The sequence below is a fragment of the Phasianus colchicus genome, chromosome 2 (assembly GCF_987193195.1).
Source record: "Phasianus colchicus chromosome 2, bPhaCol1.hap1.1, whole genome shotgun sequence".
Classification (NCBI taxonomy): Eukaryota; Metazoa; Chordata; class Aves; order Galliformes; family Phasianidae; genus Phasianus; species Phasianus colchicus.
This window is the reverse complement of record NC_143437.1, coordinates 12,249,555-12,269,822: the sequence shown is the minus strand read 5'-3', so window position 1 is coordinate 12,269,822 and position 20,268 is coordinate 12,249,555. Positions and strand designations below refer to the sequence as shown.

Here is a 20,268-nt window from a genome sequence, read left to right as displayed (position 1 = left end):
CACTGTCAGATAGTGTAAATAGTCAGTTCCTTCCTGTTTGTAAGCTCTCTTCAAATACTGGAAGGTCACACTGAGGTCTCACTGGAACCTTCATTTCTCCAGGCTGAATAAGCCCAACTCCATTAATCTTTCCTCTTAGGAGAGGTTCTCCAACCCTCTGATCATCTCCTCTAGACCTGCTTCAACAAGTCCACATCCTTTCTGTATTGCGGTGGCCCCAGGCCTGGACACAGTACTCCAGATGCAGCTCCACAAGAGCAGAGCAGAGAGGGACAATTCCCTTCCCTTTCCACGCTGGCCACTCCACTTTGGATGCAGCCAAGGATACTGATGGACTTTCAGATTGCAAATCTGCTGCTCACGTCTAGCTTTTCATCCACCAGAATGCTCAGGTCATTCTCCGCAGGGCTGCTCTCAAGGAGTTCTTTTCCTAGTCTGTATTTACATCTGAGATTGCCTTGATCCAAATGCAACACTTCGCATGTGGCCTTGTTAAATCTCGTTAGATTCTCATCTTGGTGCTCACCTTTTGGGCATGTTCAGGTCTCTCTCATTGGCATCCCACCCTTCTATTTAGTCAACAAATATGCTATGTGCCTATGTCTTATGGAGGTACTCATATCATCTATTAGTATCATATAATCTGACCTTTCTTACAGAGTTCATTATCATACCCTGAATCACATCTATCATGAATTAATTTAGAAGGCAATACATAACACACAAACAAGATGCTCAACGTAGCTACAAGTAATGTATGATAAAATCCTAATATTAATTCACCTTTATCTCAGCAAAAACTACTCTAACTTCAAGGAGAGTATTTCCTAAATAAGGCTTTGTGGAAACAGACATGTGTGCACTATGGTTTGTATTCAAGTAAGAAGTTCTGTTTCACTGATAATAATTAATTTGGAAAGGAGATGAGAAAGTAGCATCCTATTCACAGAAAGAATTTTGGTTACTATATATTGTTAAATTCCCACAGTTTCACTGTCTAAGGAGAAGAGGTTGGAGAGGGAGAGGCTAAATTGGAAGTAAGGACAAGAAGAGAAGAAAGGAATTGAACTTACAGTAATATAGATCATGAAGAAAGGAATTTCTCTTTCCATTTCCATACAGAATCCTGGCACAAATCCTCTTAATTGTGTATCTTCTTATGTGTTAGAAAAACTATAATCAGCACTGAGAGACCAATCTGTCTTAACACCCAGGAAGCATTAGTCATTCCTTCCTTCACCCTCAAGTGTCTTCCTCTCCAATTAATCACTAGCACCTGAGCATGTTCCATGTCATTTACCTAGTTACATTGCCACTGATAGGAAACAGATCAAACACTCTCAACGTACACCCAAAATTGTAGTTGTTCTTCTTTTTCTTATTTGTAGCCTCTTTTGAAGTAAGTCACTCTCACATACGCTTCTGCACTTACCATTGGAAGGTCTTTGAGAATCTGTATGCCATCTCCAGGACCCATATGTGCTATGTGGTTAAAATTAGTTGGGTTAGAAATTAATTTATTTCTCATTTCTGGATCGCGTAGCATCTCCCTGGAAGAGAAAATACTGTTCAGGAATCTTGTTCAAGATGAAAATAGCCATTTAAAAATAGTTACAGCTTTGATTATCAGCTATTTTAAATGGAAGTTAACTGTTCAGCCATTTTAACAGTAATAAACTTTTGCTGTCGGCACTGGTATGGACAGGTTTTCACCTTGAAGAGAGCTATAGCCCAGAACAAATGAATGCTGTTTTGCAAGCTAACAGCCCATACACCCAACAGCTACCATTAAGAATATACAAACACTATGAGCTGATAAAAAGCTCTGTAACATGAGCAAGAGCAGAACTCACGATGCTGTATTACACCTACATATTGCACCTCTATACTGTATGTAGGAACATGCATTCCAAACAACAGCTGTTTCAGATGATTTGAATCAATGAAATTACTTGTGCAGCCAGTGCAGAAGACAAGTACAGGTTGAACACTGACCTCCTCTGCTGCATCCTCTCCTCTTCTGGTACTCTGAATGAATAGCGGCGCTTGTTGTTGATGTTTCGAACCATTTGCTTCCGGCTGTTATCTGATGTTTCAGGAACCACCAGTTCATCACCCTCTGGAATCAATACAAAAATGATCCAGTGGGCCACTTCATTGGGCATACATGGAATAATAATCCAAAGACATTTTCTCTGCTTTTGGCAGTGCAGCACACCACACATTTCCCATGAATTTCCCTGAATAAACACTCCTTGATGTAGGAGTTTTCTTGATCACTTATTACTCTCTTATACAAAAGCAGACTTAACCCATCTTCACATCCAAGTTGCCATAACCATATTTTCTCAAAATAGTATAGATTCTTTCAAACAAAACCTTTATCTTCCCTTTTCAAGGAAAATATTCTTGAAAAATCTTCACAGTATGAAACATACTTTGACACATAAACAAGCCTACGATGTGTCTTCTCACAGTGAAGAACCAAGAGCCTGGAAACATTTAGGTGGGCAGGAAAGAATCTCCGTCCTTTCTCTCAAACTTTTTTTGGCAGCCTTCAGTGAAAGCCACTAAAAGCCCTGTTCTGCCAATCACCTGGAAACTCAATGCAATATCCTGTTCCATTCATTTCCTCAAATATTTGAACTTTGATATTTTTTGCTGCAACTGTGGGAAGAGGGAAGATTTTTATTCCATGTGTGTAGGTCTGGCAAGGCATCTTCAATAAAGATGTGAAACGTGCAGCAACGATCATTATACAACAGGAATATCATTTTGAATGAATGCTGCAGCTGCTTCGCCTTCTTTTATACATACTAAGACTAAAGTTAAATTTAATACGTTTGAACATATCCAGCAGCTATGCTGAGAACAAGAATAGTTTTTGTATGGAATTAAAACCTCCTTTTTCTCCAAGACCAACTGCAGACTTCATGACACATCCCCCAAACTGTTCCTCTCTATGACTGCCACTCCTTTTGCACTAATTTGCTCAGACAATTTAAGTAAACAATGAAACAGTGTCAACAACAGTATACTTGAGTGTTTATTTCCACTACTTTCAGAATAGTTGCTAAAAATACATACAGTTTTTGATTGCTAAACTGCATAGATCACACCTCTCACTTAAGTAAAGCATATTATGCATTTTTATGCTTATGAAGTGTGTTCCAACAAAGAAAAAAGGCCAAAAAGACTCATAAGTTCACTTATAAAACTGACACTTTGGCACACAATCATGTATGGCTCTAATTAGAAGTTAAGAATATATGAAACTATTCTTTTTTTTTATCCTTGGGAAAGGCCTCTTTAGGTCAAGTATAGTATTAATTTCTATCCAGAGCTGCCAAGATAACTATTAATCCTTAAACTATGAAGGCATAGGTAGATGTCATTTTGGCATTTAATCATCATTCTCTTATTTCCAGACTTTTAAAAATTTTCAGTGCATATTTAGGAGGAAAAAAAAAAAAAAAAAAAAATCAGACTACCTGCCTGTCAGACAACTGTGTCATTACAACTACTGTGGAATCTATAAGTATGGCTCTCTCCCAAAATACTCTTTCTAAACAAAAACTTTCATCATAAAAATCAGCTCCTCTTTACTTACCTGCCATTTTGTTTTTGAAATATATTAATCTAACTGTCTCCAAACCTAAAAGGTTGAGTGATCCTTCTGTATTCAAGGGTCGTACCTGAAGCAAGGAAAATCAGCTTTTTAGTAACTCATATTTATATAGCACATCTTCTAAAAGCTCCAAGGAGCAATATAAACTTCATAAATGCAGTACTGTTATAAAATCAACCAGACAGTAGAACAGTGTAACTGGCCAGAGTAAAGTTTGCTTCAAAGAAGAAAGAGAGGCTGGAGGAAGCAGTGTCTTCCTCTCTCATGACACATGCACGCTCTCAGAATTAAGGGTTGTGAGTCATTAAATCCTCAAAGCTGAGGTAAGGGCAATTTTAGATTTTCAACTCCTGTTTGGAGATCTAGAACACAGACAGCTGCCTAAAATTCCCTTTAAAGACACAGGCTTAACACCATTCCTACCAGCATTTATATAAATATTTCCATAAGAAGCCTACTTCATATAACAGTATAGTTCTTATCTAAGACGTGCACAGATCACTAAGCTGTGCCTTTGGTTTGTGTTAGTATCATGTCACATTACACTTTTTGACTTGTTAAGACTATATATAGATTGCTAAAACCTACTAATATTTGTGACCTATAGCTTCATAAGGAAACAACCATTCTGCTCTCCAATTTGTTAGAAACAACCCTTTCTCTCCCCAGCTTTAAATAGAGAATGATTCAGTTGGAAGGGACCTACAAAGATCAAGTCCAACTGCCTGACTACTTCAGTCAGAGCTTATTACCAAGGATATTATTCAAATGCCTCTCCAACATGGATAGGTTGGGGCATCAACTACCGTGGCTGTGAAGCCTGCTGCAGCTGTTAAGACCTCCTAAATATCAAGGTAGTGCTAAGTTTTCAAAAACTGCTTCCATTTATTAAATGATCCAAACCTGACAGAATTCTGGCTGCAATATTTCTTTTAATTCAATTATGTTTAAAACAAGCAGTTTTAATGACAACCTCTGATGTCCTTAAGAACAGCACCGTATGACCACAACAAAGAAATATCAAAGTGTAGCCATATTCTTTAACTGATATCAAAATAGCAAGTTACCTTTTTGAGAGGAATAGTCTGAATCCACTCCATGGAGTTCACGTCAAAGATATCAATTGCATTTTCACTATACACAGAGAGGTATGGTGCATTGTAACCTGAGACGGAATGATACATTATCATGCACTTTTAGGCAGGGCTGGTGATACACAACTTCTCAGAATCTGACCGTACTACTACTACTAAGAAACACACAAAACAAAACAATCCAACAACAACCTTGGCTTAAAAAACATGTTGTAACTAAAAAAAAGATCATGAAATTTATTCTAAAAACAAACCAGCACCAACAAAAAAACCTAAAACCTTCAGATGATTTTTCTTTTAACTTTGCAAAACCAAACCATTTTTACTACACGAAGTTCCAATTTACAATGCCAAACACTGATGTGGTTCAATGTTTTTTTCCTCTAAAAATTCTATTTTTAAGAGTTTTTAGTACATGATGTGTATTTAATTTATTGTTATTTAATAACCATCACTTGTTGTTTGAATGAGTTTGGTCTCTGGACTACATTCTAAGTGAACATCAGTTGGAACTAAGCACCATGACATAGTGCTCATATTTCCTCCTAGCTCTAATTCTCTTTTTGTGTTTTCCAGACTGTAAAGAGAATTCTATGCTACTCATCTGGCACATGTCCCCAGCATGAAATTTGTTCCACTGGGACCACTAAAGAGAATTCAGTATTTCCATGTCGCCAAAAAGACTGCCATGGTCTGCCAAGAATAACAAAAGCATCAATTTTTTGTTTAAATGTAACAGCTTTTCTATAAAATACACCTCTATTTTCAGTTGGAACAAAATCAAATTGCTTTGTTTAAGGGCAATGAAAGAAATTCCACAAGTGTTAATGACACAGACATGTCATACATGTGAAAATATGTTTTTTAACTTTCATTTTGATTCATTCACTATTTGAGTACTGATAGTGTAATAATCATGTTCTTGCTTGAAAAACAGAAGTGACACACAGCCTGTAAAAATGGATCCTTTCACATTCAGAAGGGTCTTCACTCAGACCAGGAGAAACATTAATCTCCCCCTGCAGCACGCAGTGCTGCCACAGTGAAGTAAGAAGGCAGGCTCTTAAAAATCAGCCTAAGGCTGTGCTCATTTGCAAACAATCTAAGGACAAATTTGGCTACTCTTCAAGAACACTTAGAAACACAACAAAAAGAGGAAGCTAGGCATTGCACTTTTTCCTGTCACAAATATAAAGCTCCAAATTTTTTAAAAAAGCATAATAAATGCTTAACATGTGTCTTATTGGGAATTGAAATTTTGAAAAACATTTTTTTTTTTTTCTTAAGGTTAGGAAATACATTTTCTACATTGCCTGTGAGACGTATTTTGGAGAGGAAGAGGAGGAAGAGGGAGTAAAAAATTAAAAGCTGAATTAAAAAAAAAAAAAAGGTGAGGAAAGAGAAAATATGAACAAGAAACAAGTTGAGAGAATGAAGGAGGAACATAAAAGAAAAAAAAAACACAATAAGCAAGACTCAGCACCATTAAGAGAAAGACAAGTTAAACTACCAGATCCTGATGACATCAAGAAAGTCTGGATCACAAAGCTGAGACAAAGTTCAATCAAATTTCAAGGCTTTAAACAACAACAGTCTAGTTTCAGTAGTAGTGAATGTAAAAAGATCCCAAATAGCCCCTCTAGGACCTAAGGCTTTCAGCTGTTCTAGAGTACAGGCCATGAGTTCAGAAATCAGACATCGGGCAACTTACTTCAAAATCTAGACCTTTGATTTCTTTTTATGCTTGCTACAACAGCATATGTATGCTACAGAGCTTGCAAAGCTAGTACAAATGAGATCAGATTTAAACCCTCTGACGAGATTTAAAGCTGCTGACACAGAAGCTGAGTCTTCATTTAGCAGTTGGGCAACTTTCCTTGTATTTCACTTTCTGTGAATATTAATAATAGAAGTAGGGATCGCTTCAATGTATAATAGCAAATTAAAGTGGCACACACAGTAACTTACAGCAAGATGATGGAGTTGCAGGCCACATCAATTCTTGTTGTCTCGATCTTCGGCCCTGGCAGTCAACGTAAACCCCTACGCTGCTAAAACACAGCAGGTATTCTTTATTTGAGATTTCGACTGCACAGATGGCATCAGTTGGCTGCTGTGAGATAAACGATAGTGTGTGGTCATCTGGATGGAGCAGACTGTATGGGCTGCCTTCTCCATGAAGGGGATGTTTTAAGAAACCTGACTGATAGCCCACACAAAGTCGCTCACTGAAGATCGACATCCACTGGACGTTCCCCTGGACTTGGATCTCCTTGATCTTTTTGTGACGTGTCTTACTCTGATTTAGTTCATAACAGAGGACCTGCCTTTTCATAGCTACACACAGGCATGTGAGGGCTCCATGGCGCACGTGTCCAGAAACTATTGACTGGCAGCCCTTTGTTTCTGCCAGCTTATAAAACTCAGTCTCCCTTCCATCCAGAGCTGTCATAGGGAAAAGTCGCACGTGACGGTTTCGTCCTGAGATTACTGCAATGAGCTGTTCACTTGGGATAAGCTCAATCTGATGAACCTTCTTGTTATCACCAACACGGATTATCTCTAAAATAAAACCAAACAGAAACACCAAAATTCAAGTATATCATAGTGAAATGTGAACTGATTGAAAACTCTGTTGGGTAAGCACAAAAAATTCCCTTTATTACTCCTTCGCTTTATTTAAATATACAAGAATAAAAACTTATATTTTAATGATACCAAAACTGATAATGGCTGGATAAACTTTGACTCTCATCAGAAAAAGGGAGAAGCAGGTGCTTCAAATAACAACTGAAGTGTTATTAAGAATTCATTTTAAAAATAGTCATGTCTCTACACTACTGAATGTGAGGTTTAATTTCCAGCACTAAGGAGGAGGTTACAGTGAAGACCAAGCCAGCCTCCTTACTGAAGTACACAGCAGGAGAAGAGAAGGCAAAAGTCATAGATACCCAAAACTGAAAGCACACAGAACAGCTTCTTGATCATCTGCTCTCGCATGGGGCTGCCCAGCTGGTAATACAGTAAAACCAAGTAAAATGAAACTGGGGGATACTGAAAGAGAAAAAACCTTATGAAGTCACTTTCTGATTATTAAGGGAAATTATCATCAGTTTCCAGTCTCTTACCATCTTTGGTGACATGCACAACAAATAACCCTTCTTCATTCCCCAGTGCTATTCTTTCATGATCTATGACATTAATTAAAGAAAGAAAGAAAGAAAATAGGTTATTTTTGTTTCAAAATACTTTTTCAACAAGTGTGATAATTCTGATTAACAGTTTTTTAATATCTTGAAATAAATAAAAAGCCTTAACCAACACAGCCTCTTTTCCCAGGTAACTAGTGAAAGAACAAGAGGGAATGGCCGCTAGTTGCACCAAGGAAGATTCAGTTTGGATATCTGGAAGGACTACTTCTCAGAAAGAAGGCTTGGTCAGGCATTGGAACAGATTGCTCAGGGAAGTGGTGGAGTCACTTTCCCTGGAGGTGTTTAAGGATAGGGCAGATGTAGTACTTCGAGCTGTGGTTTAGAGGGCGATACTGGTGGTAGGTGGACGGCTGGACTAGATGATCTTAGAGGTCTTTTTCAGCCTTAATGATTCTATGATCTACCAAAACCAAACAAAACATTGGAAACCACCCAGGCTTTCAAATTTCTAAAAAGAAGCCCACATTTTCCCATTTCTCCTGTTAGCAGAAATAGCACAAGAAACATTTTTAACAAATCACTCAGACTATTTAGGTATACTACTGACGCTGAAATAATTAAAACATCAAATTCAAATAATCTGAGTTCAACACATTTTGTGTGGTTACATTTAAAATTAGTAAGCTCCTTCTCAACTCTCCAGTTTTCTCTCAGAAGCAGACTATTGCAAAATCAGTGATTTACACCGATTTTATGGTTCTAATTTTGCCCAATGAAGGAGTCATCTTTACAGAATAACAAAACAGTAATATCCAACTGTTAGCCAATATAGCTCATAATTATGAATGTGTGTGTATGGGGGAATGTTATTACTGAGCCAGATTTCTTATTTATTTCATACCTATGATTGCTGCTGACTGCGTTGTTTTGATGAGGGGTAAGGTGCTGTCATAAGCTTCTTTGGGAACATAGACTGAGCGGTCTTTGAGTTTGTTCTTCTTCAAGATCCTATGCAATTCATTCAGCACTCCTACCCACTTGCTTTTTTCATTCTCACCGTCTGTTAGAATCAGGATTGAACACTTATTACTGGTTGCAGAGAGTTGGGAAGCTGTGACCTGAAAAAATTTTAAATATATATTTTAAATCTTAAGCAATAAAATATTTCATCCTGATCATTTATACAAGGATATCAAATTTATTTAGATGCTCCTTCAATTAGCTGTCTGAGCTAAGAATGCAAAAAATGTAGCCTTACTTAATAGAAAAACTCTATCACAGAAAAAGCTAATGTGAATAACTCAGCAAAATCTGAAAACTTTGTTTATTTTCTTAAATGCATTTATACTCATTCTGTAATAAGGAAACACTCACTCTGAATCAGACAGACATCTGTTCATCTCAGTAATTTTATAATGTAAAACATTTCTTACAAAGCTTTCCATATTTGTTAAATGACAATAGTTTTCACTGTTAATTGATGCAATAAGAATGGTATATACATAAGAATGACTTATGAAATTTTTAATGTACTTGGTACAACTGTAACAGATAAAAGCTACTTTGGGATATTTATCTCCTCTCAGCATGCAGAGCAGTGAACAGTCTGAACACAGGAAAGTCAAGGAGTGGAATACAATGGTACAGTAAAGAAATGATACAGGAATTAATTAGACACCAAAGATTTTTCACTGAGGTCAACTCTTCAATTAAATATCCAGAACAGTAATAGAAAAAGTCAATGATGGCAAAATCCTCTGATACCATGTAAATGACAGATTTTTATGAATATGTTATGTTGGATTTCTGTGATAACTACCTGATGAGGTAGTTATGAGATCCAGTGCAAGAATTAATATATAATAAAGGTTTCAGGAATAATTCAACAAATCAAACCAAGAAGCAGAAAGCAACTCTGAGAAATGAAAATGTAGAAAATCATGAACAAAAGAATTCCAAATGATGAACAGAAAGCTTGTAAGACATAGGTCTTAATGAGAAGATTAGAAAAAAAATAAAACTGTCTAAAATGGAGATGGGTCTTAGTCTAAATGTATTTGCTATGTTACCATGAAAAAATGTATGATATGTATGGATATAAGTACAGAGCTTTATGCATTGCTGCAGCCATGAATTACTGAAAAATTTAAACATTAGTAAGCACTCTGTGAATGCACATCACACATCCCAGAGGGAAATCTTCTCCTTCTGCATTAATAAGTTCAAGACATACATACTTACCCTAAAGATACAGGGGATATCTTTTCGATTTGCATGGATGACATCCGAAGCCAAGACAGAACTCACTGAGAATTCTTCATCCCTTGTGGAGACCATAAACATTATTGCAAAAGAGTTAAACAGAGTCAAATCTGTATAGCTGTTGTTGTGTGTTTTTTTTAAACTTAATTTCCATAGTACCGATTACCTTGATTTGCTAAGGGCACAAGAAGATAGTACTGAGATCTAACTTTTAAAGTCATTGCAACTTTATCTGCAGATTAATTATCTGCAGATGAAACTCAGAAATGCATAGCTACGTAACTAATTCCTGGTATGTGCCAAGAGAAAAAAATCTACTCCAGATACTTGTTTTTGTGTCTGTTTAAATTTAAAACTTTTCAAAAACTTTTCAAACTATAAAGAAGATACTGAAGTAAGAACATCCTTCCAAGTATTTCATAAAAAATCTAAACACTCTAGAAGTTTTAATGTATTCAATTATAGCTTACATGTCCTCAATCCTCAGTGACATCAGCAGTACTTCAATAATGCTGAAGATGAACAAGATACAAATCCTTCTGTATAAAAAGTTATACTAATTTTAACCACAAAGATCAATCTATCTTCAAAAACTCTATCCAACCTGAAAAGAATATAATTATCTTCTTTACTCATTCCAGATCTTCTACACAGCTCAGGAGATGAAATGTAGTACATGAAGTAGTAATGAAGACTGAATTGCCACCCCCCACTCCCACGGCAAGCTCCCACTGAGCACCAAAAAGCTTACCTCATGTCTATGACCTGACTCACTACCACACTTGGCTGGGATGCTTTTCCTTCTGCTATATCATACAGGAAGAGTTTAAAATCACAGATTACTGCCAGCGCTCTCTGCCAACCTTTCTTTACACCAGCTGGTTTTGGTACCTATAGCAAAATAAAATCTGATCACCTCTCTGTAACTTTGTGTGCAAAGATCAAACTTACAGTACAAAAATCACAGGCTCATAGGTTGGAAGGGACCTTAAAAACCATCGATGTCCAAGCCCCTCCTGTGGGCAGGGTTGTCGACTTCTAGAATAGCTTGTTCAGGCCCCGTCCAACCCAGCCTTAAATGCCTCCTCAGAAATTGCAGTTTAATTCCCACTCCAGAAAGCAAAAAATTTAACCTAAGCGTCCCAATTGCAGCCACCTGATACTTACTCGGACATGTCCTTCGTAAGCTGTTCCTATACCTTTCTGAGGATCTATTCCCAAAGGGCCCTTAGTCTGTTCAGGAGGGATTGGACATACTGCAGGGGCCTTGTCTGCACAGGTCACATGGCAGGAGAATCCACACACTTGTGAGGAGGAAAAGGAACAAATGGATTTAATGGTTATTTCATGCAATGTAAAAGCTATGATAATGATGACAACATAACGCTTTTTTTTTTTTGTGAACAACCAAATATTTGTACTGAACTTTGCTACACTGAGACAGAAATGTAAGTTCGTGCACATGGTCTGATATGGTCTGAATTCAGAGCTGTACAGTTTCAGAGCTGTATGGCTATAGTCTGGTTTCATTCAAGTAAGAAAAATTAGAAGCTCATATTGAAATAATTTCCCTATTATTTTTTTTTCAGGCCCATTTCTACTAGTAAACAAAAAGCTGGCAACTCTACTAAGTGATGTATGTTCTTCTGTGAATATACAAACCTAGAATAAATCAGTCCTAGAAAGAAACAAAACTGGTACTAAATGGAAAAACTGCTTTACACAATGACCTCACAAAAGCAAGGCTTCTGTCAGCACACTTAACCACTGACTGTGGCCCCTTATTGCTATTTTAAATAAACTCAACTGAACTCTTCTGCCACCAACCAGAATTAGTATTTTACCAGATAACTCGGTAATCTTTTACATGAGATATTCAAAGTGTTTCACTTCCACTATTAGAAGGTGGCAGCATATGTATATATTCTGTTATTCAAAATGTGAATAGAAGACACCTACACTTTCACACCACAACATTCATTGAACAATCTGCATCTGTATGAATTTTGGTTCCCATTTCCTGCCTTACTTACCTTCACAAGTGCAGCCCTGTCTTATTAAACCAACCATCAGAGATGTGCACTGATTGCATTTTGTTGGGGTATTAAATGATTTCACTACAAACTGGTGGGCTTTAGGCTGTGAAACAAACAGAAAAAGATGTTAGTACCTGCAATGCTTCTGAAGAACAGTTATTTTTTCACAGACATGAGGGTGTTTGCTGAAGTGAAATCTAAGCTCATAGCACAGGCTGCAAATACCACTTATCGAGGCTTGTTACTAATAACTTACCATTCTCTGCAAACAAAGCCATTGAAAACAGACATTCTGGACAAGGTATGTAGTGGTCCCAAATAAGAGAATTGTGCAGGTTACCTTAATAGGGAGGTATTCTAAAATTTTATTCACTTTCCTGTTTGTCACACCATGTATCACAGATAAGGGCTCCAACTTCATACTTAATAACAGTTATACTGTTAGAATGGAAGCTTTCTGCCCACAGATGGCTTTCTTATTTTGAAACTTGCAGGGAAACAGCACTTAGTCTTAAAAACCAATGCAATAAAAGTAAGAAGATTCTACAGGTAATATAATAAATAAGAAAAACAATCATTGCTAACGGTTTAAGCAAAACATTTGCAAAAATAAAATGATGTGCACAGTTAAGTCTGTTTTGCATGATTCCATGTTCACACACACAATAATTTTAATCACTCTATTATAAAGACGTTGTCAATGGGCCAACTGCAAATTAATTTCAACAACTGACATAAAAATCAGCATTTATGCAGGCAAAAGCCAGAAAACAGAAAAAATTAAATTCCTTCTCCCAGTGCTGCAGTGCTGACTGTACTGCTCACTCTATATTGCTTACCAAAAAATTCCCCCAAGTCTGTGGTTTCATTTTAGGCTCAGTCTTTGCCTTTTTGCAATATAATTTTCTAAGGCCAATCTTTAGGCCAATCTGAGACTGTCCCATAGTGACATGGGTTTTACTGTATGCAGAGGATAGAAACAGATTAGTCACATAGATGCTGGAAAACAGTCTCCCTAGGAAACCTTTTTCCTTTCATATTCTCGTTCATTTATATCTTTCTAAAGTTCAAACTTGTAACCGAATATATTAGCATATATAATCAAATATAATAATCAAATGGCTGTGTGTTGTTATGCTGGAATGCCTACTATAACTTGTCAACACCACATAACATAAGAATGTAAGAATTGTGCTGTTAAATTTTAGAAAGCAATCAGCGTCTGCACTAAGAGAGCTCTCTTGAGACTCCTGAAGCTGTGGCCCAGGGGTGATATTTTTTCCCTTACAATACAAAACTCACGGACACATGACTGAATACCTTTGGTGCAGAGAGTCCCGATCCAATATATGCTGTCCGCATGGTTGGTGTGTGAATTGATCGAGGAGGGTGATCCGTAACCTGAATTAGTCCCCAAAAGATCAAAATGACATCAAATACACACTATCAAAGACTGCCTGAACAAAATAAAAAGACTACAGTCTGCCATCCGCTCCATCCCCAAATACACAAGCCAAGAAACCAAACTGACTAACAAAGTACGGGACACAGGAATACAAATCTTATTTGTCATTAAAATGTGTAATTTTCATTTCTTAAATGTCTAAAATTATTTTGCATAATCCCCATTTGATTATTTTCTAACACAAAATAATCAGCAAATTTAATATTTTAAGAGGGAAAGGGGATACTTTACAGTTGCAAAGACTTGCCAATATTTTGTATTGGTAAGACTTTTGGCAAGGCTCCATAAGATGCTCTTATGAAGTGCAATATGACATTAACTTTGCACAAATATTTTTAAAGTATTCATAGCTAAGAATACATTATGAAGAGAGATTGTATCTTGTAATTGATGTTACAGTCCCCATCCTCAATCAACCAACCAGATGTAAAAGGTCCTGTAAATACAGCTCACTGCTGTGCAGCAGAAAGCTGTTTATAAAGTCCTAAACAGTCTCTGCAGAATGATGAGTTTAGTTCTAAACAAAAAGACTTGCTAGAGCAATTTTTATATGAGTACTCCTTAAACAACAACAAAAAAGTCAACTCCCAGTACCTCAATTGGTTCAATTTCACTAGCTGTAGAAGGAGATCTCGATCTTGAATGAAGGTGAGACTTGCTATCTTCATCCCGTGACGGCGTGTTGGATAACGTGAAGTTCTCAACTGAATCAATCTAGGAGAATAATTCCAGAGGGGAAAAAAAAAAAGAAAAAAAAAAATCAAAGGCATCACTAAAACGGAATTCTCAACTCTTACCAAAATAAGGTAAGAAAGCAGTAGAATTCCTAAGAGAGAACTGAGAGAGAAAAATTCAGTTTTAAGCAACTTCTTAATCAAGCTACAAAATTACAACAAAAATTACTAACTATGAATATGTTATGGCTTCAGATGAAAGGTGAACACATGCATAAGAACTGCTAGCTCAAGGGCCTGATAAATACTCAAGGAGATTTGTAATTCAGCATTTTTAAATAATATTTCCTAATTGCAACTCTTTTTTGTCCATCAGTAAGGGAGATCTGTTAGGAGTGAATTCCCATATAGCCTATGAAAATCACTGCAACCGTATTTAGAATAAAATTAGGAGAAAAAGTAGAGCAAATAATGCATTTCTTAAATCAGTGCTGCACGGAGAATTGAGGGTTTTTGTACTCCATCTGAACTACAACAAAAAAAGGAAAATAATTTCATTAGGAATATTTATTAGGAAAGTTTCTTCAGCAGGCTGTTTTCCTAAACTTTGATATACAATGAAACTAAGCCAAACACAGAATTATACTGACAGCGTAGTATGCGTGTTCCTCTGAAAGTAATGCCTCTTATTTATTTCCATGGAAGCCACAACAGATACAAAGAGCACAACGCTGTTTGATAGAGCAAATGCTCAGCTACAAAAGACTCTTTTTCAGCAGTCAGCACCATCAGCTCTGCATTTTCACCAGCAATGGACAAGACTCTGCATGCCGTGCTTGTAAAAATCCGCATTGGCAGAGGTGACATCTACTGTCACTGCTACCACCTCCCACAGCCTCACCATGCTCACATCCATTGTTGGGTCTCCATGAACATTCAGCAAGCACTGATGAATGTCAATGGGTGCCATTTTTTTCTGCATGATGGAATTCAAGGACACCCCTCTGCTCCATGCACACTTCCATGTCAGATGTTGATTTGTCACACTGCCCCTTTGCTGCCATCTGTTGCGCAGCAACAAAATGTAATGGAATATTGGTGGGAAGGTTCAACCTCTGCTGCCATCCCACCAACATCTGCCTCTGATGTGGTGGGCCAACACAATAAAATAGGAGACATTACTTTTGGAACAGCCCTCATATGAACATGGTTTGATGTCCTATAAAACAAGTCATCTTTAAGAGAATGCAAAATTCTTCATTGAAAATATGACATCTGCACATCAAAGTTTTCTTTGTTAATTTCAATTTTAAAATTAAAGTGAAATGAGGATGTTTCTCTCCTACTAATAAAACTAAAAGCTGGAGGCCTACAGATGGCTCCACTACCTGTTGGACTTTTCAGGAGCAACATTATCAACCGTTAATCACTGCTAAGGATTTGGCTACCTTGCACACAAAATAAAATCTGCAGCAACTTTTACAGATATATTTGAATATTCCAATTTTTTTTTTCCCTCATTTGTCACTGACATCACAATAGGAATTCCAAAAACTTTACTGCTTTGTGTGTATAAAACATAATGCCAAGCCAATCTTATACATGCATATACTGTCCTCAAGAAATTTAGTCATGGTAGTGAACAGGTGTAGATGAAGCTCTCTTGTTGTTTGGTTGGTTTTGGTTTTTTTTTTGTTTGTTTGTTTATTTTTAATTGTAGTGAGTTAAGTTTAATGGCTTCTTTGTCATAGCCTTCAAAAAAAAAAAAAAGGCTCATCCGTTTAATCAACATAGGAATACTAAGATGCATCTTCTTTCTGTAGAGAGAACAGACTTTCTCACCATGCATTACACCTGTTTTCCACACACAGATCATGTATTTCAAGCACTGAGGCAAAAAATAGCAGTAAAGCAAACATTCCAAACTCAGATTTATCAGAAGCAAATTATAATTGGAAGCTTCACCCAGTATCAGAAGCCCCTAGACACACTGAGTTGTTTTAAGTACTTTAAACTTTTTTTTTTTTTTAATAAATAAAGCCTAAAGATGTGATAACGTGACATGTACTTGAAGACTGTTTAACCTCAAAAAATCTAGCTACTTCTTAACATCCTTATTTAAAAAATAAACCCAATGAGTAACCACGGGAAAATTTTTCATAGCAAGAAACAGACATTCCTTGTCTTCTGTAAGTTAAGTCCAGAGATCATATCTATAATTGCTAAACATTTCCACATACTCAGAAGGTTCTCCCTTCAAAGTAGAATCTGCATACCAAACAATTTTCATGGTGTCTGTTAAAAACTTCAGTACCAGGATAATATAAATGATGGAACTGTTCTGGAATGTCCTACAAAGCCTTTGCGGTGCAAAATCAACTGCTGAACTAGTTACAAATCTATTTTTACTTTGCTTATGAACATAAAAAGCCCACAAAACAGACAGAACCTGATCTACCATTACTGAGTTTGAAGGGAATTTAACCACCAACTTCACTGTACAAACAGAGCCCTAAGCTGTATTGCTGCAGTAGTCTTCAGGTTCCTTACTTCAAAGAGAAGAAAGTTATAGAAGCAACCAAACTCAACTTAAGTGGCTCATATTAACATCACTAAAATTAATTTTAAACCAAGTCATTAGATTAGGAAAACAACATTTCAGATAAAATTGTAATAGTCTTCTTGGCTTCCACCACTCTGTGTTTGGTGGTCTACACAATGTCACCTGTGAAGGCCTGAGCCAAAGTTGGCCACTTGGGCAAACACATCTGGACTGGAACCACAGTAGGCAAAAGCAAGCAGTTACTGTAAGCTTGCCCTGAATACAGAGATGTGTGCTTTGATTTACATATGTAAGGTAACTATTGGAGCTGTGGGTATCACAGTTTATTGAAAATTCATTATAAATGCTGTCTATAATTTCCTGTTCCTATTATCTTCTATACATAAAAGAATCAAGAGAAGCAACGTGAGTTCAAAACATGCACAGCATACCTAGTACCAAAGCAGTCTGACAAAGCATGGATAACACCATGTTTTGAATTCCACTTTGTTTTTTGAAACATCATAGCTTAACAGACTATAACACACAATTCTGTTTTCCTTGTATGAATTTGTCCTGTCTTCTTCAACACTCAATTTCCTTCTTCCTATTTATCTCTGTGCTATTTTCAATCACTTGCTATGATAGGCCTCCTGAATGCCAAAATTTATCTTCTATAAGAAATTCCTATAATCCTACACACACCCTCTTCAAACAGGTCCTCATTTGGCATATTCTCATCCTGCTTATTTGACATCTCTCATCCTGCAGCAACCTGAACAGCTCTCACAATGAACTTCCACATTGAGATGAAAAAGTAGACAAAGCTACAATGATATTTCACTCATGGAAGTATTACCAAATAAAATCATCCAAAAGCTTTTAGTCCAGGGCTGTAAAACAACAAAAAGCACAGCAGGAGCAGCAGCAGCAGCAACGAGCAGCAGCAGCACAAGACATGCAGACGATCCATACATTAAACGAAGGCATGTACATGACAGGCAAAAATAAAGGGCCACATAGAGTAAGACAGCCTCTTACACGTCTGCCTTTGTTAGCTGGAATACAGGAAGGAGAGCGCTTTAACAAAGAAAGGAGGAGAATATGTTACAAAACCAAACAGTGACACGGAAATCAGCTCAGTATTCATTGCTCTATGTTTGCAGATGTAGTTTTCAGACACACACAGACATATTCATTTTTAAAAGTATTTTCAAAACAGTATGCTGGGGCAACAAGAGGAAAGAAACATTACAAAAAGGAAAAGTAATTTTAAAGTTTGCATCTTTACACAGGACAGTAACAGTGAAACTGTAGGCTACGTTACACCAAAGAAGCACAATTTGCAGTCAGTATATCTCTGTGTTCTGAACAAGATGAATAAGGCAATCCCTTGGAGGTGCAATATATCCAATTTAAAGTATCATTAAGGATTATTCTAAACTTAATTATGAATGTGCAGGTACAGTAAGAGCACTCTACTGGACTATTTAAAAATGAAAATTGAGAACATGACTTATTCTGCTGTTATTTACAAAGCTAAGATTTGTTTAGTTTAACCAAAACCCACAGGAAGATTTAAGAAAGCTATTTTTAATTCATAATGTGTTACAACAGGAAAAAAATATAATCTTTTACAGCAAGTGAAAAATTTACCCATTGTCAAGGGTAAATGGAATTCCATTTTACTGTTACTAAATAATCACTGACTCAACTTTAAACAGAACAACTTGATTGCTTCCATTACCTGGTGAGATACACAAAATCACCTTTATAAAAAATAAAACAAGCTCAAAACCCACTGCTCAGCAGTGCCATTATCAGACACTGCCAGGGAACACAGCAGACTTCAGACCTACATGACACTACCAACAGCCTGCGATACACAAGGCAACAAAGGTGAAGATTTAGAAGAAAGTACAGCAGAGTGACTGCCCTCCCACCAAAATCTGAAACCACAGACAGCAAAACCTATTCCTACTCCTCTTCACACTCTCCCATGCACACTGCAGAAACAAGGATCATTTCTGGACACATTAGCTTCCGCAACCATGAAGATTTCAGCACTACTTCTGTAGGTCTGACCAAGTACTGACGATTTAAGGAGGAACAGCTGGAAGCAGCAGTGACTGTTACTCAGAATACTGAGCTACTCGTTTTCTTGCTCGGCAGCTGCAGGCTACAGACAGTGAGATATCTATTTTTTAATTCTCTCTAGAGGAAACACACAGCTATTGTTTTCCTCACTGACACAATTAGCATTTACTGCAGTCATTCTCAGCGGATAAACAACTACTGGATGGCAGACACAGAATACGTTACCCACCTAATGGATATCAAATATAACCAGCAAGTCAAAATCAGCACTGCTTACAACCTGTCATTTTGTAATGAAGCACAGGCGGTGGAGAAATATTACAGGCCATTGTTAATATTTACTTTGGGATCCTGAAAACAGAGGAGGCTTTCCTGAAAACCATCCCATATTGAGTCTAACCTAAGGGCTTGTAATACTTCCCTGGACTTAATTTAAGGAAGCCATCCACTTCTCAGGTATGACTGAGCATAGGTTTAGCTCTCCTTGAGATGCTCCAGGAAACACTGCCATTCAAGGTAACTACTGTCAAAAAGAGACACCAAAAAGGGAATGGAGGTCATATCCAGCAAATACGCTGCTTTTCTTTTCTTTCATTCTGGGGGGAGAGGAAGAGAGTCCTGAAGAGTGATGCAGACAGAGAGAGGAGGAGCCCCTCATTTTAAGTTCAGCTAAATATATGGATATTTAACCTACTTAATTAGCTGAAACATACAAACCATTCATCATGACAATTGAAGCTAGGTATTAAGAACATAACAACACCACTTTCAACTACTAATAAGGTCAACAGACATTTCTCTTTCAAAAAAGAAAAGTAACTCAACAGGCATTGTACTTGTCTGCAAAGCACTTTTCTCATCTTTGAACAGTCAACTCTCTAGGTCTGGAGTTTTAGCAGATTTGTGAGAAAGCATTCTGCCTCTCTGTTAGCGAGGTTAGCCCCTCACCACTGCAATCCAGAAATGTACTCCTGCCCAAAGCAATTGAGAAAAAAACAGCTGTTGGACTCAGCTTGAAGATACAGCACAGGAAGTTTGATTTGGTATGTATTACGTCATCCAGGTGCAACATTACACACATTAATACCTGGAGTTACTCCAAAAACAAAACCTGGGAACCAAACAAGACTTCATCTGAGTGTGCGCTCCAATGCCTTCATCAGTCATTGTAGGAGAGTAATAGATACTTCTTTTAGAAGTACCTTTGTATGAAAGAGCCTGCTGACACAAACTAAGTGCTCCTAATGCTAGGCAACATACAGAACACTTCCTTAATCCAGTAAAGGACATAAAAATTCATTTATTATACATTTTACAA

General features: G+C 37.1%; 1 protein-coding gene across 7 annotated transcripts in view; it reads right to left on the bottom strand.

Annotated features, from left to right (window-relative positions):
- The window catches only part of CDC42BPA (CDC42 binding protein kinase alpha), a 154,869-nt gene that overhangs the window by 18,116 nt on the left and 116,485 nt on the right, over nt 1–20,268 (bottom strand). For all 7 annotated transcript variants that reach the window (XM_090134797.1, XM_090134798.1, XM_090134796.1 and 4 more), the window contains 13 exons: nt 14,232–14,351; nt 13,493–13,573; nt 12,170–12,275; nt 11,304–11,440; nt 10,888–11,027; nt 10,116–10,197; nt 8,776–8,992; nt 7,851–7,913; nt 6,691–7,284; nt 4,696–4,793; nt 3,611–3,695; nt 1,996–2,119; nt 1,433–1,550 (listed from right to left, as the gene is read on the bottom strand). In XM_090134797.1, coding sequence (XP_089990923.1) covers nt 1,433–1,550; nt 1,996–2,119; nt 3,611–3,695; nt 4,696–4,793; nt 6,691–7,284; nt 7,851–7,913; nt 8,776–8,992; nt 10,116–10,197; nt 10,888–11,027; nt 11,304–11,440; nt 12,170–12,275; nt 13,493–13,573; nt 14,232–14,351 — 1,965 coding nt within the window. The remainder of the gene's footprint in view (nt 1–1,432; nt 1,551–1,995; nt 2,120–3,610; nt 3,696–4,695; nt 4,794–6,690; nt 7,285–7,850; nt 7,914–8,775; nt 8,993–10,115; nt 10,198–10,887; nt 11,028–11,303; nt 11,441–12,169; nt 12,276–13,492; nt 13,574–14,231; nt 14,352–20,268) is intronic.